The sequence below is a fragment of the Phacochoerus africanus genome, chromosome 10 (assembly GCF_016906955.1).
Source record: "Phacochoerus africanus isolate WHEZ1 chromosome 10, ROS_Pafr_v1, whole genome shotgun sequence".
NCBI lineage: Eukaryota > Metazoa > Chordata > Mammalia > Artiodactyla > Suidae > Phacochoerus > Phacochoerus africanus.
In genome coordinates this window covers 86,427,726-86,451,739 of record NC_062553.1, presented here as the reverse complement: position 1 = coordinate 86,451,739, position 24,014 = coordinate 86,427,726, and the positions used below count along the sequence as shown (strand labels likewise).

The 24,014-nt window shown below is 45.6% G+C and overlaps 1 protein-coding gene across 1 annotated transcript in view; it reads right to left on the bottom strand.

Annotated features, from left to right (window-relative positions):
- TBC1D9 (TBC1 domain family member 9) overlaps positions 1-24,014 on the bottom strand; it is a 116,066-nt gene that overhangs the window by 21,989 nt on the left and 70,063 nt on the right. Inside the window, 11 exon segments of the mRNA XM_047799681.1 lie at positions 1,784-1,913; positions 2,633-2,714; positions 2,717-2,917; positions 4,501-4,618; positions 6,806-7,020; positions 11,609-11,759; positions 12,377-12,547; positions 14,003-14,209; positions 19,240-19,447; positions 21,126-21,387; positions 22,072-22,300. Of these exon segments, the coding sequence (XP_047655637.1) occupies positions 1,784-1,913; positions 2,633-2,714; positions 2,717-2,917; positions 4,501-4,618; positions 6,806-7,020; positions 11,609-11,759; positions 12,377-12,547; positions 14,003-14,209; positions 19,240-19,447; positions 21,126-21,387; positions 22,072-22,300 (1,974 nt within the window).

The following is a 24,014-nucleotide window of genomic DNA, read 5'->3' as shown; positions in this document are numbered from 1 at the left end:
AATATGATACAAGGTTGCCATATGGTACAAAAAACTTGGAAGCAACCAAAGTAAATGTCCAACAAAAATGGACCAGCTAAATAAATTCTAGCACTTCATGAAAGCAGAACATTAAAAATCTATGAAATGCTGCAAACGATGTATTACACATCAGCAAGTGCTCCTGATATATTTTAAGTGAAAAGTGGAATGTTACAAAGTACTTTTTAATAGAAACATTTTATTTTATTTATTTATTATTATTATTATTATTATTTTGGTCTTTTTAGGGCCACACCTGCAGCAGATGGAGGTTCCCAGGCTAGGGGTCTAATCAGAGCTACAGCTGCCGGCCTACACCACAGCCACAGCAATGCTGGATCCAAGCCACATCTGCGACCTACACCACAGCTCATGGCAACACCACATCCTTAACCCACTGAGCAAGGCCAGGGATCGAACCCACAACCTCATGGTTCCTAGTCAGATTCATTTCCACTGCACCATGAAGGGAACTCCCAGTTTCTACATTTCTTATAATAACCATGCATTACTTTTATGGTTCTAAAACATACCTAAAATGTTTTGTTGTTGTTATCTACGGAGTGTCGATGAAAATTTTTTCAAATGGTAAATTACTGGTCTTTCTCCCATTATGAGTTAAGGACACACATTTCTGAGAAGGTTCCTGGAGCCATATTCATTTTTTAAAAGCACCAAATTTTTGATTCTCAAGATTTTTCTGACCTCAGCACGACCCTCATCATTTCTCCCTGAGCCAGGCTGTTGCTGGTTGGAATGCTGACAATCACCAGCCACATGATCCCAAAACATGCGGGGAGGGTATAGTGTGCTCAGCGGAATATTCATGGTCTTTCTTAATGTTCAGAAAAAACAAGGAGGGAGTTCCCTTCGTGGCTCAGCAGTAATGAATCTGACTAGGATTCATGAGGGCTCAGGTTAGATCCCTGGCCTCGCTCAGTGGGTTAAGGATCTGGTGTTGCCTTGTGCTGTGGTGTAGATCACAGACGCGGCTTGGATCTCATGTTGCTGTGGCTGTGGTGTAGGCCAGTAGCTATAGCTCCAATTTGACCCCTAGCCTGGGAACCTCCATCTGCCGCAGATGTGGCCCCCAAAGACAAAATAAAATAAAATAAAATAACCATGAGGTGTTAATGGGTACTGAGTTCTGGGGGCTCCACAAACTCCACGTGCTATCAGGTACAGGTCCTTCACCCCTAGACTCACAACGAGCTCTGCTGTGGGATTCAGGACCAGATCTGGAGTCATCAAGGACCGGGAGGCACCCTCTCCCACCCAGGCCCAGACAATTTCAGAGGAATCCTAGGACCCTGGTCCCTCTCTAAGGTGGTAAGAGTACTCTGTGTGTCTCTGACTGAGGATCGGCTTGTCTACTTCCCAGAAGCCCGAAGGACTCGGCATGAGCCTAGGAGGGGAACTGATTTGTGCAAGTCAACCTCCCCATGCCTGCTTTCAACAGCCCCACTTCAGCCAGAGCTGCATATGAGCCACTACTTGGTGAGGCTTCAGGGTGAGCAAAGCAAAGAACCAGGGGACCAGAGCTGGTTGTTCATTTGCTCCATAGTGTTGGACCCTTCAGTGTCCATCTCTGGAGCTCGAAGCTGTTGGCTGCCCGGTAGCTGCCTTTTCTGGCAACTAGTGCTCAGAAGGCAAAAGGAAGCAGGTACGGCCACGGGTCAGCAATGCAAGTGGAGGTAACACATCCAGCCAAGCCCCTCCGAGCACTCAGGGCTCTAACTCTCAGGCAGGGAACAAGACCTACCTCATAGGACGTTCTGATGAGTCTGAAGATGTCGACCTCAGGATAGGGCTCCACGTCATCGCTGAGCAGGGAGTGGAGGTGAGGGATGGGGGGCAGCGTACTGTCTTTGTTGGTCACGCTGTCCAAATACCTGGAAGAGAAAATGAAGCAGGAGTCACTGGGAGGTGAATCTGGAATTCTCCCATTACAGGTGTTCACCCATTTCCTGCAAACCCTGTGTACTAAAACAAAAGCCTAGATTTTCCTGGAGTTCCCTCATGGCTCAGCAGGTTAAAGGTCCAGCATTGTCACCGTTGTGGCTCAGGCTCCATCCCTGGGTGTTTCCATGTGCCATGGGTACAGCCAAAAAAAAAAACCAAAAAACAAAAAACCTAGAATTTCCTTAGAAAGAGAATGAAATTCACTTCACTTCCAAAGACAAAACATATGGAAAGAAATCCTTGGCCACAGAGAGAAGTAGGCACTATGATTACCATCAAGCCAATTGCAACTCGTGGAACCGAAGTTCTTGTTGTGGCTCAGTGGAAATGAATCTGACTAGCATCCATGAGGACACAGGTTCGGTCCCTGGCCTCGCTCAATGGGTTAATAAGCATCTGGTGTTGCCATGAGCTGTGGTGTAGGTCACAGACTTACTTGGCTAGGATCCCACATTGCTGTGGCTGTGGTGTAGGCCAGTGGCTACAGCTCCAATTCGACCGCTGGCCTGGGAACCTCCATATGCTGCAGCCACGGCCCTAAAAGAGAGAAAAAAGAAAAAAAAAAAAAAGACTCATGGAACCAAGAAGAGAGAAAGATGGCAAGCACAGAGAAGAAAGCCCAGAAGTGCTTTTCCAAATTGAGAAATACCTTCCCAAAACGGTCATGGCCTCCCCGTCGTCCTTGCAGTTCAAAAGTTTGTCCACATTGGCGTCCAGCACAGCCAGGCCAACTGGAATATCACTTTGATTCCTTCATAGAAGAAACAGTCGACCACGACAACCGCACTCTCAAAGGGCATGACGCTGAGGAAGAGCGTGAGGAACCAGGACAGGGAGATGGTGGAGATCACGCCCAGGTCCTGCATGCAGTCGTACAGCTGCGGGACATAGTCCCGGGCAAGTTCCTCGAAGACACCCTGGTCCACCAGGGCACCTGCAGCGGGGGAGGGGGGGGGGGAGACACAAAAGTCCAGGGGTGAACCAACTGCACCTTCTCACCAGTGAGCCCAACGCAGCGACGTGATGAGAGTGATGTAGGTCACCACGGCTGCCCAGACAGAACCCCAGTTCCTATGCTGTCAGCACAGCCAAGTCCCCACATAAATTCCAGCTACATCTTCTCTTTCTGGGGTCTTCTTCTCCTACTCCTTTTCCATAAAAGAGCAATAACATGGCATCTTTAAGGGCAGTCGAAAAGAGGCAGCTGACAAAATGTTCCTGATGCGCAATTATTTATTGTGTTGGCAACACAATGTTTGGCTAGGCATGAAATGTCTAAGGCGCCACATTTCCTGGCAAGCTCTTTAAAAAAAAAAAAAAAAAAGACAACCACCTCCCCCCCCCTGCCCCAAACAAAACAGCTTTCTGGAAGCATGGTCCCCATGCATCAAGGAATCATTCCCTTCTTTCTTTTTTCTTTTTTAAACCGCATTCGTGGCACATAGAAGTTCCCAGGCCAGGGACTGAATCTGAGCTGCAGCTACAACCTACACTGTGGCTGTGGCAATGCTGGATCCTTTAATCCACTGTGCCAGGCTGGGGATCAAATCCACACCTCCAGAGCAACCCAAGCTGCTGTAGTCAGATTCTTAGCCCACTGTATCACATCAGGAATTCCAGGAATCGTTTTTTAAATGATTGTTTTTCCCACATAAAAGCATTCACAGTCAACTTCCTGACATTTCTGGAGAGTATTTTCAAGGATTCAAATTAGTGTGCAAAAATTTAGAAATGAAGATAGAACACAGAAAAAAGCATAAAGCATGTCTTTTGCTATACTAGCAACACAAAGATTGTACAGCTAAAATGAATATCTAATGCTCGAGGGGATTATAAGGAATAACCTTAATAATTTGTTTAAACGTTCACCTTCTGGAGTTCCTACTCTGGCTCAGTGGTTAACGAACCCGCCTAGTATCCATGGGGATGCGAGTTCAATCCCTGGCCTCATTCAGTGGGTTAAGGATCTGGTGTTGCTATGGCTGTGGTGTAGGCTGGTAGCTACAGCTCTGACTCAACCCCTAGCCTGGGAACTTCCACATGCCATGCATGTGACAAAAAAAAAAAAAATCAATGTCTGAAAAAACACCTTAGAAATTTAGCTTGGGATATATTTTTTCTATGCCATTCTGCCCACTCCTTTTTTGAATACTTTCAAAAAAGTATTCTTTCAATGCTTTCCACAGATTCCATGCTTTTCAAGAAAGAACTGTTAAACCTCTTTGGATTGATGACCTGTGTGCCTGGTGTGGCCCTCACATGCCACGGAATGACAGCCACAAAGATTTTCTAAAACAGTGGATCATGTGTATTCTTTCCACGGGAGAGGCTCCGTGGGACTCCTCTGGGTATAATCTATGTTCATTCAAGCCCTTTCATTCCCATCTTGGAAAACTGGAGTAGTTGGATACTCTTTTGCCTAATGGTGACTGGAAATGGGGGTCCGGCTGGGGTCTTGTCTCTAGAAACATCTTCCTGATGCGATAAGGGTTAAAATGTTAACTGCGTCCCACATACCGACCACCCTGGTGTTGTAGTAATCAGGAAGCATGCGTTCACACAGAGCCACCAGCAGCCAGAAAGCTTCCTCCTCTTTGGCATAAAGCAGCAGCACTGATGTGACAATGTTCATGGCCTAAGGGAATGACAGAGAACGTCGTCAAATACATTTTAAATACCACAAACACGTTTTAACGTATAAGCGATTTTGTTAACCTAAGAAAAAATGACTGAGAGAGTCTCACAGGGGCCAGCAAACCTTTTCCCTTAAAAAAAAAAAAAAAAGATAATACATATTTAAAGGCTTTGCAAGGTACAGTCACCTATTCTTCAGAGTTTTGTTTTCCTTTCAACTCTTTCAAAAATGTAAAAACCCATAGTCCTGGAGCCTGTTCACTGTTAAGGGCCTCCGTGAAAAAAAACACTCACCGAGCCCCTCATGCACGCAAACCCTCATACAAAAACTCTGTCCAAAGAACAAAGTTTTAACCTGCTAAAATCTCAGTGTTTTTAATCCTTAATTCGGTGAGGTATACATGGCCTTTTTCATCTTCCATAATTGTTTCTACAACCAAGTACACATGGCTTGAGGCTCTCCTCGGGGAACAATGAAACCTTTCACAGTTGGAGCCCTTGCCCATTATTTCCATCTGGCGAAGGTTGGCAGTGATAAGTCACAGGGATTTAATTCTAAAGTAACCCCCTTTATTAAAAGATATTATCAGCTAGCTCATAACCACTCAAGGCTCAACTACTTTAATAGTCCTCTCAATTAAAAAGAGGAAGATCAAAAGATAAATATGAACTCTATTATATTAGAAGCCAACTCACTCCTGTATTTCTTTTGATCTCCTCAAAACCAGTAAGTGTTCGTCAGACTTCTACAATATAAATGTCAAAAAAGGAATCTGGGTCTATTACAGGCTCTTTCTTGTAAGCTTTACTCAGTATGTTCCCAAATCGTTATTAAAATTCCACTTGAGAATTAGCCTGCCTCGAACATAACCATAGTCAAGCTTAGATCCTTAGTCATTTAGTCAAGGTAAGTTCTTTTGAGAGTCTACTTGGTAACAGGCTCTGGACTAGTTATTGGGAGAAAGGGGGGTTACAGTGGTGACAAGTCCTGCAGGCATAAATTCTGGGGTCAAAAAGAGAGAATGAAGACGTAAAGGTTGGTTAATCAATTTGTTGGTGTATTTAGACTAAGTGCTATCAGAAAGATAAAATAATGCGGCACAGAGAGAACTGTGCTCTGTGTGTGTGTGCATGCATGTGCGCACCTATGCTGTGTGCGCGTTGGGGGGGGGGGCGGTGTGTGCCTGTGCCCATTCACTCGAGTGGGCAGGGGAATAAAGCCTGCTTTAGCTTTTAGCTAGATGGTCAGGGAAGACCTTGCCAAACATGTGACCTTTAAATCTAAGGACAATCTCTTAGTGCTTTCCCATTGTGGTATCTATAGTAGTACAAGAGATACTTTTAATTGGCATATGGGCAATATTTTTTATACTGGATCAAGCATTTATTTTAATGTGCATTAAAATATAACCATAGCATATAAAAGCTACATCCTCAGAGACATTAATTGCCCAGGACAAGTGAAGTAAGAGCACTGGGGGACCCAGAACCCAGCCATAAAGACCTGGAGCACAGGCATGCTCATGACCAGCTAGGTCACCAGGCGGTGGTGGATCTAGAAGGGCACTCTTGCTCCCCGGCTCCTCTGCTTAGTACAGTGGTTCTCAACCCAGGGAGAATTTGCTCCCCAGGGAACATCTGGCAATGACTAAGGACATTTTAGCTGTCACAATTGAGGGTGCTACTGGCATTTAGTGAGTAGATGCTATTAAACACGTCATTAAACAGGAATGTTATTAAACATGTGACAAAGCATAGGACAGCCCCATACAAAGAATTATCCAGTCCACAATGTCAGGAGTACCAAGGTCAAGAGACCCTGGTCCAGTGACCGCTCTCTTAACCATAAAGCCTTTCTTCTCATTGCTTACTGGCTAACACAACATTTTTTTCCTCTTCTTTTCTTTTAGAGCCGCACCCACGGCATATGGAGGTTCCCAGGCTAGGGGTCAAATCGGAGCTATAGCTGCTGGCCTACACCACAGCCACAGTAAAGCAGGATCCAAGCCGTGTCTGTGAGCTACATACACGACAGCTCATGACAATGCCAGATCCTTAACCCGCTGAGTGAGGCCAGGGATCAAACCTGCAACCTCATAGTTCCTCGTTAAATTTGTTAACCGCTGCATCATGATGGGAACTCCATCGCGTCATTTTTTTAAAAGTCTCTCGCAACTGCGACATTCACCTGGCAGTACCCTATGTTAGGGTTTCGAAAAGCGTAAGCTGTTAAGACTCTCCTCAGAGCAGCGATGCCCATTTCGTTCTGGAAGGCAGGGTGTTCTGGGAGGGAACGGTGGAGGTCCCTCTCAATCTCCTCAGTGGCGAGATTATACTTTCCCATGGACTTCTCCACAAGGTCTTCATAGTAGCCGGGATGCGTGGCCTTCTCGTTGATGGCACCTGGGAAATACACAAAAGATGCAACATCAGAGGGTTGAAGGCCCACCCCCAGTCCGAAACCACAGCTTACTCACCCAGCCTCTTCCCCTTCCCTCCTCTCAGAGGACACTTGTAAGATAATGAAATCCTGTGATGATGTGTGTGTCACAATCATGGCCAGACTGCAAAGTCACTCCTGGTCTCCTTCCTTCTTCCAGCTCCACAGTAAGTCGGCCATTGAGCAACCTCTCTATACAATGAGAGCCTGCTGTGTAGCACTGGGAACTATATCTAGTCACTTGTGATGGAACATGATGGAAGTTAATGTGAGAAAAAGAATGTATATGTGTGACTGGGTCCCTTTGCTATACAGTAGAAAATTGATAGAACACTGTAAACCAACTCTAATGGAAAAAATAAAAATCATTAAAAACATAAAAAATAAAAGCCTCCCTATACTATATGAAACCTCTTCCATGTGAAATCTAAAACAAAACAAAACAAAAAACAAATGAGTCTGCAAAACAGAAACAGACTCACAGACATAGAAGACAAACTCCTGGTTACCAAAAATGGGGAGTGGGAAAGGGACAAATTAGGAGTATGGGATTAATAGATACAAACTACTATATATAAAATAGATAAGCAACAGGGATTTACTGTATAGCACAGGGAATTGTACTTAGCATTTTATAATAACCCATAATGAATAAGAATCAGAAAAAAGATAACGGAATCGCTATGCTTGTACACCTGAAACACTATACTGTCAATTAGCTATACTTCAATAAAAAATAATAATAATGAATAACAAATAACCCCTAAGGCAGAGGTTTCCAACCTAACACCTGTGTTCTAGGGAACTTCCACAGACAACCCTGGGAGGCTGCTCAGAGAAGAACAGGGAGGTGAGCAGAGCAAGTTGAGCTGAGACTCCACCTGTCTCAGCCCTCCCTTCAACCAGGGCAGCCTAGCGAGTATCTTATCGGGATTTTCCTCAGGATTTCACTTGCAAAAGGAGGTGCTGCCTCTCAAAACAAGTCTGAAAACTGCTTGCGGAAGCTTAAGCTTTGAAGGGCTCAAACAGCCCTAGTGAAGAGTAGGACGAGTTACAGGGTATGTGGAGGGATTTTTAGAATTGCAGGGGTCGGGGAGAGTCTTTCCAGGAGTGAGGAGCCACTGCCTTGGAGGGGAGCTCCTCTCGGGCGGCGGCAGGGGGTCGGGCAGGAGGTGGGGGGAGGTTGAGGATGCACAGGTGAGTGAGGGTCACTGCTTTGAGATATTTGCCTTTAAGATTCTTGACGCGGAGTTCCCGTCATGGCGCAGTGGTTAACGAATCCTACTAGGAACCATGAGGTTGTGGGTTCGGTCCCTGCCCTTGCTCAGTGGATTAACGATCTGGCATTGCCGTGAGCTGTGGTGTAGGTTGAAGACTCGGCTCGGATCCCGCGTTGCTGTGGCTCTGGCGTAGGCCAGTGGCTGCAGCTCCGATTCGACCCCTAGTCTGGGAACCTCCATATGCCTCAGAAGCGGCCCAAAGAAATAGCAAAAAAAGACAAAAAAAGACACACACAAAAAAATTCTTGACGCTTCCCAATACAGCACAGAGTACAATATCCGATCTCTTGCGATAGAACATGATGGAAGATAATATGAGAAAAAGAGTGTATATCTATGTATGTATGACTGGGTCACTCTGCTGTATAGCAGAAATTGGTGCCACACTGTAAATCAACTCTAATTTTTAAAAGATCCCTTTTTTTGTCTTTTAGGGCCACATCCACAACACATGGAAGTTCCCAGGCCAGGGGTCTAATCAGAGTTGCACCCACCAGCCTACACCACAGTCACAGCAAAGCAGGATCCGAGCTGCATCTGAGACCCACACCACAGCTCATGGCAACACCAGATCCTCAATCCACCGAGCGAACCTGAATCCTCATGGACACTACTTGGGTTCGCCACCACTGAGCCACAATGGGAACTCCTTAAAAAAGATTCTTTTTTTTTTGTCTTTTGTTGTTGTTGTTGTTGTTTTTGTTGTTGTTGCTATTTCTTGGGGCCGCTCCCGCGGCATATGGAGGTTCCCAGGCTAGGGGTTGAATCGGAGCTGTAGCCACCGGCCTACGCCAGAGCCATAGCAACGCGGGATCCGAGCCTCATCTGCAACCTACATCACAGCTCACGGCAACGCCGGATCGTTAACCCACTGAGCAAGGGCAGGGATCGAACCCGCAACCTCATGGTTCCTAGTCGGATTCGTTAACCACTGCGCCATGACGGGAACTCCTAAAAAAGATTCTTGAAGCCAGAAAAACCCTGGATACAAGTATCTAAATCTAATTAAATATAATTTATGTAAGTATAAATTATATATATACACACACCCATATATACATATAAAATACACATACATATATGTACATATTATATAGTTAAACATGTACATGTGTTAAATACACACACGTTTAATGACAGGGTAAACTGATCTGTATTTCACTGATTGGAAATCAGAGCCCAAGGCCGACCCTGTCCTTGCTGCCGATGGTCACCCAGAAAGCCAGCTTTCCCACTCACACTTGCCCTGGAAAGGCAGTCTGCTTGATGGCAACTTAACACTGACTTTTGTTCTCTTCTCAAGGGAGAAGTGCAAAGATTTCTGGCCACCTGGCCTGCACCCCACTGCAGTGGTACCCTGAGCTAGGTCCTGGTACAGGGCTCCTGAGAGTCACAGGAAGTAGGGCAGGACCCAGACAACTCTCCTTGTAGGTAGGCTGGCCTCCCCCCGAAGACCAACCCTCGTGCTCGGGCTGGAAATATGGGCTCCGTTCTCTACCCAAGAGAGGTGGTGTGTGGACCACGTCACACTCTGGCCTCACGTAGTCTGTCACCGATAAAGAAAATGCCAGGTCTAACCCTAAACGTGTTTCAACCACAAGGCTGTGGACTGCTGTATGCTGTTCTCCTCGTGCCCACTAGGAAATTCATTTTCATCTAAAATGTGGCTGTAGGAGTTCCATCGTGGCTCAGCAGTAACGAACCCAACTGGCATCCATGAGGACGAAGGTTCAATCCCTGGCCTGAATCAGTGGGTTAAGGATCCGGTGTGGCCATGAGCTGTGGTGTGGGCTGGCAGCTGCAGCTCCGGTTGGGCCCCTAGCCTGAGAACTTCCATATGCCACACGTGTGGCCCTAAAAAGACAATAAATAAATAAATGTGGCCGTAAAGAACTTCCAATTTGAATAAGGAAGATGAGGACGGAATTTTTTGGCTTCCTCTGGCAGTGATCTGAATCAGGTCATCAAGGTGACTAGTTCATCAAACCCAAGGAAGACAGCAGACTGGATGGTGTGCCTCTTCTTGGGCTGGATTAGTCATTACAGATGATCTGACTCAAAACTGGGTTTCTACATAAGAAGCAATGGCTGGGCCACTTGAGGCAAATGAAAAACAAGACATATAAATGAGGACAGAACAAACTAGTTTTATGTGAAACAGATAAAACGAATTGTTTTTTGGAATTCTATCCTCCTACTTTTGAGATGTTAATACATCTCATTATAGGCCATTACCATTTATAGCCACGTTTAGAGAGAGCTACAAGTTTTGTTTTTTTTCTGTCTTTCTTGTAAAAATGACTTGATGTCATTTTTAAAATAAAAGGCTTTGAGAATAGCACTTGCGTCAGACCACCTAGGTTCGTCAGACCACCTAGGTTTGAACAAAAATTTTCACATGAGCCTATTTAAAATGATTAAAATGATTATACTTCAGGGCCCCAGCCAGGCAGAGCAACTGATTTACATACTAAAGACAGGTGACACCCAAAGGAATGCTCTGATGTTTGTGACAGAATAAAGCCCTGGGGAACACTGGCTGCTTGAGGCTGAAGCAAGGAGCTGTGGGCTTAGCCTGAAGGACCTCTGGTTTCTGCGGCAGGGCTCAAAGGTTTAACCTGACGGCGTTATGTTTGGGCACGATCCTGGTGGTGGACCAGTCACGATAGACACAGCTTCCACATGGGTCCAGGACACATCCGCTGCTGTCCTTCCTGGCACCTCCAACTTGAAGTGTAACTATGATCCAGATAGGTGTCCGGTCCTAGGGCCAATTCTGGCCTCTCTTCCTCATCTCCTGTGATAACCAGCAAATTCAGGAGGTGGCAGAAATCAAGGACGAGGTTCTCTCATGCCCCTCCTTCTACCTTCTTCTCACCCCAGTGGTTGTTCTGACCCTATGCCACACCTCAGCATCCTCAGTGAGGCTGATGCCACCAGGAGGAGGGAAAAAAGGACTCCAAAAATCAAGAATTATACTTTTTCTTCGGGTTCTGTTCCTTCCTAAATAGAGTTGGTGAAGAAATGGACGAGGTTATGAGGACTCAAGGGGCGATGGCTTTAACATCTGGACTGTTGACTACGTGTCCCATATTTTATGGAGGGGAGAGGAATGGAAGGATTTCCAACACCTTGGCAAGGAGCAGCGACTTAGCACTGAATCTGGGGTGTGCGTATTTGAAAGCACCCTGGTGCATGAAGAAAGGCGGGAGGGCAGCCCGGGATCCCGCACACTCTGGGGCCAGTGCTCCCAGCGCAAGCTCGGCCGTACCTGACAGCAGCAACCAGAGCTCCCCACGCATGCTCTCTGGCACGCCCTTCAGCACGAGCTCCCGGGTCTTTTCCGTGCGGTACATGCAGATCCCTTGCCCGTACTCAGCAAAATGAATCTTCCAGGCTTGCTCTTTTAAAAACTCTTTGGCCTGCAACGGATAATGAAACATTACGACATCCCCAAGTACTTCAAGGATGGAAAGGAGAAGTTGGATGGAAGGCCCGAACATGTCCCCTGGTGAGCGGGACTGTTAAGTTCTGCGTGGAATTCATGAGAACAAAAAACTCAGATTTTTCCAGAGTCCTTTCCTATTTCGACATATGTATCACAGCCTGCGGTTCTGTCATGAACCTTTCTGGGCCAGAGTTAGAATTCCACTTACCTGAGATGGGTCAGCAGAATGCAAATTCTACTTAGGTCTTTATGTCCACACTTCCAAGGGAAACTGAGTGGACATTTTTCAAGTGAGAAATTATAGGCCAGAGAAATTACAGACTTATTTGTGGGTTGACTTCAACAAGAGAATAAAATGTCCCCTGGACCCTCGATCACTCATCTCCTAACACGAAGAAGTCACTCTGAAAGCCAATGACATATTTAAAAAAAATCTGCTTTACTTGTAGGAAAATATCTACGGACAGATTTATGAGGTTACTTAAGATTTTTTTTAAACTTTATCGCCATAATATAGGAAGCTCTGCAACATCACTGTAGTTATCTGTAATTATCACTGTAATACAGAAAGCAAGAGGGAGTGGCACCCACCAATTTGGGGTTGAACTCCTCAGGAGACCGCCGCCGATACATGGTCATCAGGGTCTGTGTGGCCGTGGGGACACTGTTGCCGTTGAGGTTAAACTGGCGCTCTCCATCGGCGTCGGAGCTGGTACTCCTCTGGGGGCTGGAGGAAAGGAGGCTGCTGGGCCGAGAATACACCTGCCAATGCAGAGAGCGACAAGGCACTGAAACAGTCTGGACCCCGGAACCTACTTCTACAAGCATCCTCTGGACAGACACTACCAGCTACACATGCCATGCATGGTTCCCAAGAGGTTTCTTATCACGAGAAAGGCAGCACGCCAGCACCTGCATCGGCATTAGATGGGGTCATGGGCCGCAGGCGTCAATGCCCCAAATAGGTGTCCCCTGTATTTTAGATGCATTCTGGTGACAAACTGGGTGGCTATTTGCCTCTCCACTTAGTGTGCATGTAAAGCATGATGTGGTTGAATCAAGTGCTTATGGGGCCGCCTCCTTCACCTCCTCTTTAGTTTCTGATGCCTCAGAAATGCCCACATAGGAGTTCCCGTCATGGCTCAGTGGTTAATGAACCCAACTAGCATCGATGAGAACACCGGTTCGATCCCTGGCCTCATTCAGCAGGTTAAGGATCTGGCACTGCTGTGAGCTGTGCTATAGGTTGCAGATGCGGCTCAGATCCCGCATTGCTGTGGCTGTGGCATAGGCTGGCAGCTATAGTTCCAATTGGACCCCTAGCCTGGGAACCTCCATATGCCAAGAGTGAGGCCCTAAAAGACAAAAAAAAAAAAAAAAAATGCCCACATAAGTTTGGAGCAGGAGGACAGAGGCAGGGTTGTTACTTAAGAGCTCATCATTTGTACAACATGTTTTAGCTGCCAGTAAGCTGTTCTATCACTTGAGCTAATCACTACCTTTCAGGGCTCCAGTTTCCCTGGATGTTGGTCCAGGGCCTAACTCAACAGGGACACAGTTTGTATTGCGTCATAATCAAGTCATAATGATGTTGTATTTCAGGACTGAGACTTTATTTAGACTTTATTTACGGATCAACCATTCCCAACAAGGTTATTCATATAGACCAGAGTCACTTGCTACACAACCAGAACCAATTACTTAATCATGCCTTCAACTGTGAAAGAAGAGGGTTAGTAGGCCTGATGATCTCTAAGGTTCTGTGCAGCTCTCTGATCCCAATTACAAACTGCGTGAGATTTAAATGAGATATGGCTGGAGTTCCCATTGTGGCACAGCGGAAGCGAATCCGACTAGGAACCATGAGGTTACGGGTTCAATCCCTGGCCTCGCTCAGTGGGTTAAGGATCCGGCGTTGCCATGAGCTGTGGTGTAGGTCGAAGACGCAGCTCGGATCTGGCGCGTTGCTGTGCTGTGGTGTAGGCCGGCAGCTATTGCTCCAATTCAACCCCTAGTCTGGGAACTTCCATATGCCATGGGTATGACTCTAAAAAGACAGGAAAAAAAAAATGAGCTATTGCTCTGGGCATCAGGGTAGGTGGTTCATCTCAGCACAGGGGCAAAGCTTGATGATGAAACAAAATGGGCAAGGAGGTGAACACCCTTGAGGAAGAGTAATGAGACGAACCAAGACACTCACAGGTGCCTTCTACAGACCTCATCATCTGAACTGTTGTAGCTTCCAGCGAACTCTTTGTCAGAGTATATTTTGGAGGTGGTCTGTTGCAGGAAATCAGAGATCCTCTGTACTAGAAAGTCTCTGTCTCTCAAATTGGCAAACAGGAAGGTCATCCTGTTCCTGGTGCTGATGGATAATGGACTGGGGAGCACGCTGGAGCTGTCTGCCTTTTCGACAATCGTCACCTGAAAAGAAACAGGACCCAAAGAGCCCAATAGCAACCTCTGAGCAGCACTGAGGAAAGACCACAACACTTTTAAAATTGTGTAGGAGCCACCCGCATTTTATTGAGGCAAGTTGAGAGTCTTTCACTCTGTTCCAATAAAATAAAAAAGCTTGTAACAAATGAAACCGGAGCTGGAATCATCTTGCCAGTCTTTCTAAATCAGCACTTATAAACTGGGTTGATTTTTTCCCCCCAGGAGGCATCTGGCAACATCTAGAGGCACTTCTGGTTGTCGCAAGTGGAGGGTACCACGGGCATCTCATGGGGAGAGAGGACAGGGATTCAGCTGTACATCCTGCTCTGCAGGGACCCAGACAGCCCAACCCCACCCCTGACAAAGTCCCGCCCAAGAGTCAACAGTACCAAGGCTGAGAAACCCTGTGGAGAAGGAATTCTTTGATTTTCATTAAAATTTTATGGAGTTATAAGAGGGAGGGCTCCAAGCTTCCACATCATCCATAAAGGACAGAAACAAACTATGATACTGGTTCCTTTTACCAGCTTAATGCAGGGACAGCTTTCAAAACACCACCAATCCTTCGAAATGTCTCAGTGAGACTCCAGGGCTTTGCATCCCTTACTTCCTACCACTTCAAAGTTTTAAAGGCTCGATTCTGAACAGATATGATGTAAACAGCTTAACTGCAACCCTATCTGCCTGAGAGAGAGAGAGAGAGAGAAAGAGAGAGAGAGGGAGGGGGAGAGAGACTCTGTGTGTGTGTGGGGGGGGGGGGGGTGAAGCAGGTGTACACCAGGAAAAAAGTAGGAAAGAGGGGCATCTGTTTTAGCTTTGAAATGATGACATAGATTTGGTGGTTTATAATAGAATTTTCATCAACTAGAAACTAGGATAAATGAATGACGACTTTTTTTCTTTAGCACATTAGGAAGAAAATCTCAAGACCCGCCCTAGATAACTGGCTTATTTGCAGCAGCGCTGACTATGTACTTAGAATCGAGTTTCCTTCCCTCTTCTTTTCCACTTGTAAGCAGTCTAGACAGGTTCAGTTCAACCTCCTCATCAGCACTGTCATGTGAAATACATTTCCTCCATAAAATGCAGCCATAAAAATTTTTAAAAATTGAATAAAAAGTAAGTACAAAATTAAAAAACCTATAAATAATTCTTTGTCTCCCAACAATTTTTTTCTGCTTTCTTTCGGCAAGAGAATGCAAAGAGAAGGAAAGGCTCTTTTAAGTTCTGTGCCTGAAGCAGAGCATGTGGATCTTGCTGAAGTCAAGGTGGAAAGTCCTGTGCCCTGCTGGGTCACGAGTACAGAGACAGCAAGGAAGCTCCCACAGAAAACCTAGGAAGGTTCACCTGGGTTACAACATATTTTTCACCGGCAAATGAGTTTGAGTAAAATTCTACCCCATAAGCTTTGTGCCACCAGGAAAAGGCAACAGCTAAATCTGAATATTCTACCAAATAATAAGACACATTTTCATTACCAACTTGGATTATAAAATAGACAGGTTGGCCCGGGAACTTCCACAGGCTTCAAATCTTTGTGTTTCATATAGAATATTTACAAGGTAATTTGGGACTGACAAAAAAGAAAGACAGGCTTCATCTGGGATCTCTAGAAGGGTCCCTGATCAGTTCAGTTGATCTTCTTGCTTTGCTGCCTCAGTAATTTCCTCCAAATCGACAGCAACATGATTCTGTATAAACATTTAACAGACATCAATTGGGTCTACCTTAAGTCTGCATGTGGAATATGTATTAACGATCTCCAGTCAATATTTCTGCTTATTTATACAAAATTAAATAAAACAACCATTCCTAGTCTGTACAGTTCTACAGGTAGCCGTTCCAAGGAGGATGTGGTGTTCCCACGGAGGCTCCTGCTCGCTCATCAATCAGCTTAACTCAGAACAGCCTTTACTGAAACAGACCCTGATGGAGGGTGGAGGGTAGGACCCTGCCCTGCTGTTTGTGTCATTACCATACCTAGAGGTATAGACATTAAGTCCTTCTGCCATTAGTTGAGATTAGGGATTTACCGTTAGTATATCTCAGCGATTCAGCAGGTTAAAGGAAAGGGCATCACTGCCTCAACTGAACATTTCTTTAAAGTTGCATCCTGCAACCACCAACACTCTTTACTTTCAACTGCTGTTTCAACAGCATCCCTCCTCTGACTCACGCTGAAATATGACTGCATTATCTCTGCCTGGCTATCTGTCAGGAAAACCAGCAGGCAGAAGATGGGCTGAGGGTATCAACCAACACTCTTCTCCATCCCCCAGAGCTCTTACTATTGTACTGTCAATCACAATAAAATGTACACAAAACCAGACCCAACCCGGACATGGGGAGCAGGAGGGCAGGCGTCTGGACAGTGGCTCCCAGTCCCTCTCTGCTCCTCAGTTCCCTCTGGATAAACAGAGTGATGACTCAGATTCATAAATGACACATCCACGATACACTCTTAACCCCAGGATGGGTTTTCCTAGCCGGTTCAGGTCACTGGGCTTTATTCCATTAGGTAGTACTTGTTGAAGAAAATTCTTAGTAACAGCCTTTAAACTACGTATGATGACAGATGTTAACTGTACTTGCGATTATTTTGCAATATATACAAATATCAAATACACTGCTCACCTGAAACTAATATGTTATGTCAATGACACCACACACACACACACACACACACACACACACACACACACATGCACACACACACACACACGAAGGTTAGTACCTCTCTAAGACAAAGAAGGTAAGTTTGATAGTAAAAGTTATGAAATGCATTTTAGAGACAATGAATTATCCACCTCAGAATTCAGCCCCCAAAATTCCTGGCCCCAGAATGTGTTATAATATCAGTTAACTCACCCTACAAGAATCAGGTTTTTCAATTGTCTCACATTCTACATTCTTTTAAATCCACCAATTCGACTTCTAGGAATTTATGATTTAAGGAAAATTATATATATGATTGGGAGAAAACTAAAAACAATGCAAAGGTCCGAGCATAGGTAACCAAAATAATAAGAAAAAAAATACACATATCCATTTATGGAATAATACGTAGCCACTAAAAGTTACATAGTAAAAGAAAATTTTACAATATGGGGAAGTTTGGTGTACACTCACTATTATGGGAAATAAGCAAAAAATAAAAATTCTTTATGTTTTATATCTAAATACTATAAAAGGCACACACAGTAGTATAAAGAGAGCCTGGAAAGCTGTACAGCAGATTAATGATGGTCATCTTTGAATGGTGGGACTAGGGGTGAATTTGTTCTCTTTTGATTTGTATTTTTACAAATTTTCTGCGATAATGATACAGTATTTTTAAAACAAGAGGAAAAAAGTTTGCTTACATAAATGATTTTAAAAAATAGGGCAGGAGTTCCTGTCATGGGTCAGTGGTTAACGAATCCGACTAGGAACCATGAGGTTTTGGGTTCGATCCCTGGCCTCGCTCATTGGGTTAAGGATCCAGTGTTGCCATGAGCTGTGGTGTAGGTCGCAGACGCGGCTCAGATCCCACATTGCTGTGGCTGTGGGGTAGGACGGCAGCTACAGCTCCGATTTGACCCCTAGCCTGGGAACCTCCATATGCTGCAGGAGTGGCCCAAGAAATGGCAAAAAAAAAAAAAAAAATAGGGCAGAGGGCAACTCTGAGCTTTTACTATAGGGTATCTTAACAAAGGGTCAATCTTGAACAAATAGCCAAAGCTTCTAACATCTTAGTTTTTAGCAAAGGACCAGAGTGGGTTGAAAGTTGCCAAATTAGAAACTGCAGGCCTGCCAGCCCAGGCCGTCCTAACCTGAGTTGCTTCTCAACCCAAATAGTAAGGCTTCCACACAAATAACCTATGACTGTGGGGATGTGACAGAACCCCCTCCAGCCCAGATACATCAATAATGTTTCTCACCCTTCACTGCCCGTGCACATCAGCTGCAGAACCTGCAGAAACCCAGAAGAAGGTCTGGGATGGGCTCAGGAATCTGTCACCACAACTGGTGGTCTCAGGGGTTCTATGACAGAGAATCGATGGACCAGACAGATCTGAACACTTGGCTTTCTGATCCTAATTCTCAAGCTGGACCATCTCCCCTAAAGACCCAGCTGTTCTAGCTATGAGCCAGGTGTAGTAACCACATTTTCTTCTAGTTTCTGTATCTGACGTTTTCACATCTTGGGGCCTTGATGCCCCTTTTAGGAACACTGGTCCCAGAGTTAGCCAACTCCTGGAGAGAGGAAAGCACTCATGTCTGAGCAGGCCTTTCACAGGCAAACCAACCAATCCAGAACCCACACCCCAGTGACCTCCTTCATCAGCTCTCACATTCAGGGCCACTATTCACCTGTCCTATCACCCCAGGGCTGAGACACCTAGGGACAGGCCCTCTGCCCTAGAGCCTGCTGAAATTAGTCAACTGGCCCATCCTAAGCCTGCTTACCCTGCGTTGCCTATTTCTTCCCATGGCCCACGTTTTCCCCTGCAAGTCTGCCTACTGACCCACCCAGGTGCTTTCCTGTGTGGTCCCGGTGCACAGGGTGCCCCCCCACCCAGTGGAATCCATGGGTGTAACAAGTAGTCTTTTCACTGACAGTCACCTCCTGTTCTGTTGGCCTCGCCTCTCCTGAACAAGAATGAAATCTATATTCTAAAACACCAGCTGCCTCTGGAAAAAGAGATCTCGCAGGTCCCAGGGTCACTTACAGCCAATGACAGCACATAAAAGACTGGCAGGTTCCACCCAAGAATTATGAACACTCACCTATGGTGAAAAGCCAACTCACAGCTTGTAAAAGACACAGAGAAAGTATGACCGATAAAACTCTCTCTCTCTCTTTAATTTTTAGCAGCACCTTCAGCAGGCGGAAGTTCCTGGCCCAGGGGTCGAACCCACGCCACTGCAGTGGCCCAAGCTGTGGCAGTGACAATGCTGGATCCTGAACCCACTGCACCACAAGAGAACTCCCAATAAAACTCTTAAAACACACATTGCCACCTGCCACTTACCTCTCGGAGAGGAATAATGAGGCTGCACAGGTTCTCCTCCTTGCTGGTAAAGCAGATGTAGTTTGTGGACACAAACATCTGTCCCAAAATATGCATCTTGTTGAAAGGCGTCCACAGGGTGCAGTCTGTGTGGCCGTCCAACTTCTCATCCTTGGGCAGCCGGAAAAGCGCACGGTATCTCTCACTCTTTGCCCTGGCATCAAGGTCGCTGGAAAGCAACAATAACTCAAATCAGGCAAGAGAAAAGTTTCAATACTTGGATGCGGCAGTGGAGGCTCCCCAGCCCATCCTTCCCCTCCTCCAGTTTGTCAGACTTATTCCTACCTTGCTGCTGGAGTTAACACCAAACTATGACCCCAGAGCATAACAAAATTATTTTAATATATTTAGGTCCCTTGTGTAGTCACTTCACAATCAATAGCTGTAAATGATAAAGGATCTTAGGCAACCAAAGCCTAGACAGGAACTTAATTCTATTTCTAAAAGAATACAGTCATTTCCAAAGAGATGATTACATTTATACTTATCCAGAGTCACTCTCAGCGCCTTATCTTTTAAGAATGATCTAATGAGAACACACACAAGCCACACAAGGGGAATCTGCTGGCCATCACTGTCCACCTTGAATAGACAACAAAATTGCCTAAAACCCAGGAATGACCCACCTCCTGGACAGCGAGGGCCCCTAGCCTCAGCTGGGTCCTCCAATGACTTCAACCTTTTCGCTAATGAGTTCCTTTTTCCTGTTCATCGTGGTGGTTATTTAAACCTCTCCCCTCAAGCTTATGCCACTTCAGCCCCTTGATGGCCCAGTTTCTGGCTTCAAGGGCAAAGACAGACCCTCCAATTTCCTCCCTTACACTTCCAAAATTACTTCCTACTTTTACCTCCTTTCCCGTTTCAAAGGGAGAGTGACCTCCTTTCCCATGTCCAATGAGATGCCACTTGTTAAATTACTCATTTTCTTATAGCTTTCTCTCCATGCTCCCTTCTGGCCCTGTGTTACCCTCACCAACAAACTCTTCCCATCTGCCTACTTCATACAATATCTCCTGTTCAAATCTTCTTCATCCTAAGAAGACCAAGCCCCCATCCTTTATCATTGATTTTCTTGAGAAAGCAGTCTCTATGGCCTAATTCCCTCACCTTGCCTTTCATGTGCTATCCAACCCACTGCAATAACCCATCTTCTTATTATTCTATCCAAATATGTCTCAAATCACCAAAGACATCTGAATTGCTGTGACCGCTTGTCAAGCTCTGATTACCAGCTGACAATGTAATGTCAGCAATGATTGCCAGTTCCATGTATCCTACTGGACGGCTGTCCAGTTAGATGTCCTGCAGGCAACTCGATATGATCAAAACTGAGCCCTCCCATCCCTGGGGCACGCTCTTTGTTCCCTCATCCCCATCTCAGTTAGGGGTGGCTCCACGCACACCTTCACACTTCTCTGCAGTCCCTCCTGATCCTGCACCCAGCCACTTTCCTCGTGTGTGATGGACTAACTTCCCATTCTGCTTTTCCTCTGTGCTTCTCCCATCACTTGTTACTCCCCCTGTCTGAAATATCCATCCCACTGACGCTAAAGGAGTAATTCCGTTTATGCCTTGAGAGCCCGGCTCTAAGAAGCCTCAGCTGAGAGGTCCTTCCTACCCACCCTGCCTGTCGTCCTACAGGTTCATAGAACCAGAAGAGGTCCTGGTTGTGTCTGCCTCACTTACTGGTAACGATGAGTGCCTCAGGCCGTCTTTTTCATTTTTGTATCTATACTGAGAACAGTGCTCTAAACCCCTGAAGTTGTTCAGAAAACATTCATTTCATAAGCGAACAGATGGGTTTCTTGCTTCTAAAGTCTGCAGGCCTCAACGTCTCTGTCACCTACCGTTTTAGAGCGGACACCTTTTTAGGAGATTTCCTTTTCAGTTTGGGCAGGGATCGGTCTTGCTCAAACCCCTCATTGTCTAAGAGCTGCCTCATGGCAATGTTGGCGAGCTGCTCCATTAACTTGAAGGTCTCATTGATGTTGAGAAACACGGAGAAGAAATGTTCACTGGATCTCGTGCTCACTTGGATCACATCAGGCAGAAGCAGCGTGGCGTTCTTCTCCAGCTGCGTGATGTCCACCCACCGGATCACCAGCTTGGCTGAGCACAGGAAACAGGGCTGGGTCAACACCTGGCTCCTTAAAATCCTTTCAAGATATTGTCATCTCACCAGCCCACCCCCTCACCTCACTCAACTCCTTTGCGTTTGTGCGCCTGTTTTATCATCCTTTTGCCTTTTAGTCTTAAGAGACAAATCTGAACCAGAACAATTCTGTTAGGATTGTTATGGATTTAAGTCCATGTCTACTAAACGAATTATACCGTTAGTGAATCTTTCTTGTTTCATGAGCAGTTTCTTTACAACCATTGAGGCAAAACTGGATTGAGCTGTTAAATCATCAAGAATAGTGCTGGCTCAATTGCAACTAGAGACTTATTTTTTTTTTTTTGCTTTTTTGCTTTTGACGGCCACACCCATGGCATATGGATGGAGGTTCCCGCAGTATATGGCATCGAATCGGAACTACAGTTGCCAGCCACAGCCACAGCCACAGCAACTCGGGATCCAAGCCGCATCTGCGACCCACACCACACAGCTCATGGCAACACCGGATCCTTAACCCACTGAGCAAGGTCTGGGATTGAACCCTAGTCGGATTCATTTCCTCTGTGCCACAATGGGAACTCCCAGATTTGCTGTTGCTGTTTGGATGTGCTTTATGAGTTCAGGGCAAAGCTCAGCAGACGTTCTAAAGCATCCCTCTGAAATTCTAGAGAACTTACCTTCCCTTCCCATTAGAAAAGAATAAAAGCAGAGGTGATTAATGCTGAGGTACATCCAGCCCTGACGGGGGACCTTCCCCTTCCAGTAGCTGCAGGAATAGTAGTTGACGAGTTTCTCTTCCTCAGGCATTCCAAACAGCCTATGGAATTTCACGATGGCTTCCTTGAACTTCTCCGTGTCATCGTCCTCCTTCACATCATTGATTTTGTTATACTCTGCAATGATGCCCTAGGCAGGGGGGAAAGCACAAAACACACAACTGGTATTACTATGACCGAGCGCTTTTTTCTCCGTATATTGTACATCTTGGAAGGGAAAAAAGAATTTCCAAGGCTGGGTTTTTGTTTTTTTTTTTGTTTTGTTTTGTTTTGTTTTGTTGGTCTTTTTGCCATTTCTTGGGCCGCTTCCGCAGCATATAGAGGTTCCCAGGCTACGGGTTGAATTGGAGCTGTTGCCGCTGGCCTAGGCCAGAGCCAGAAAAACAGAGTATCTGAGCCGCATCTGCGACCTACACCACAGCTCACAGCAACGCCGGATCCTTAACCCACTGAGCAAGGCCAGGGATCGAACCCGCAACCTCATGGTTCCTAGTCGGATTCGTTACCCATTGACCCACGACGGGAACTCCAAGTCTGGGGTTTTTAAAGACTGAATTATTTTCAAAGCCAATCCCCAAATTCGAAGCCCCTTAACAAGGAGCAGTTGTGTCCTGAAAGATTTCCCAAGAGCCATATACAGATGTTACTATCTGCTTTTGGTATTCGTCATTTTAAGGTTTTCTTTTACAAATAAGGAGATGTAAAATTTTGCTAGTTCTACTCTTTTCCTAGCTTATTATGACAGAGTCATCCCAAAAGTCATTTTCGGCCTTTCTCAAACAATCCAATTTCCTTACGAATGGAAAGTGAGGAAAGAGAGACCACAATACAGGTCACTAAGTGACGCTGGCCACAGACCCTTGGTCTCAGGGCGTGAATAACATTAGGGAACCTAGAAAACAGGAACAAGCAACCATTTGAGCAAAAATGATATTAGACACAATTTTTGGTTGTTTGCATGGAAATAAATATTTGCACAGCAAGTGACTAGCTCCACTTACTGTTTAATCATTGTAACAGTTTTAGAGGCTGTTTTCACTATTATCTAATTCCTCCATAATTCCTTGAAAACTCGCTTCTACATATGTCTCTTGACAAGAAATGCTCCTTGGAATTCCACCTCAGACTTTGTAGACACCAAATCCTGATCACCTCATCTTCACTTTCTCTGCCCTCAAAGAAGCACTAAAAAAGTGTGGGCTTTCAAGCATAGAAGTCTTGGATTTGGATCCCAACAGTATCACTGTGTATCTGTGTGAATTTGGGCAACTCCTGAGGTTCTCCTTGACATGACTGAGCCCTTTGCTATCCAACAATAGAAAATTGCAACTGCCTCATACTTAGGACTCCTGCTTTTTGGGATCTTAGGCTTCCAGTATATTCTGGATGTTCCCTGCAAATTTTATCTTCCCAAAACATATTTTCACTACAAAATTCTTATTATTAAAATTATGAGGAGTTCCCGTCGTGGCGCAGTGGTTAACGAATCCGACTAGGAACCATGAGGTTGCGGGTTCGGTCCCTGCCTTTGCTCAGTGGGTTAACGTTCCGGCGTCGCCGTGAGCTGTGGTGGAGGTTGCAGACGCAGCTCGGATCCTGCGTTGCTGTGGCTCTGGCGTAGGCCGGTGGCTACAGCTCCGATTCAACCCCTGGCCTGGGAACCTCCATATGCCGCGGGAGCGGCCCAAGAAATAGCAACAACAACAACAACAAAGACAAAAAGACAAAAGACAAAAAAAAAATTATGAGGTATTTCCTGGTGGTCTAGCAGTTAAGGATCCAGTGTTGTTACTGCTATGGCTTGAGCCACTTCTGTGGTTTGGGTTTGATCTCTGGCCCAGGAA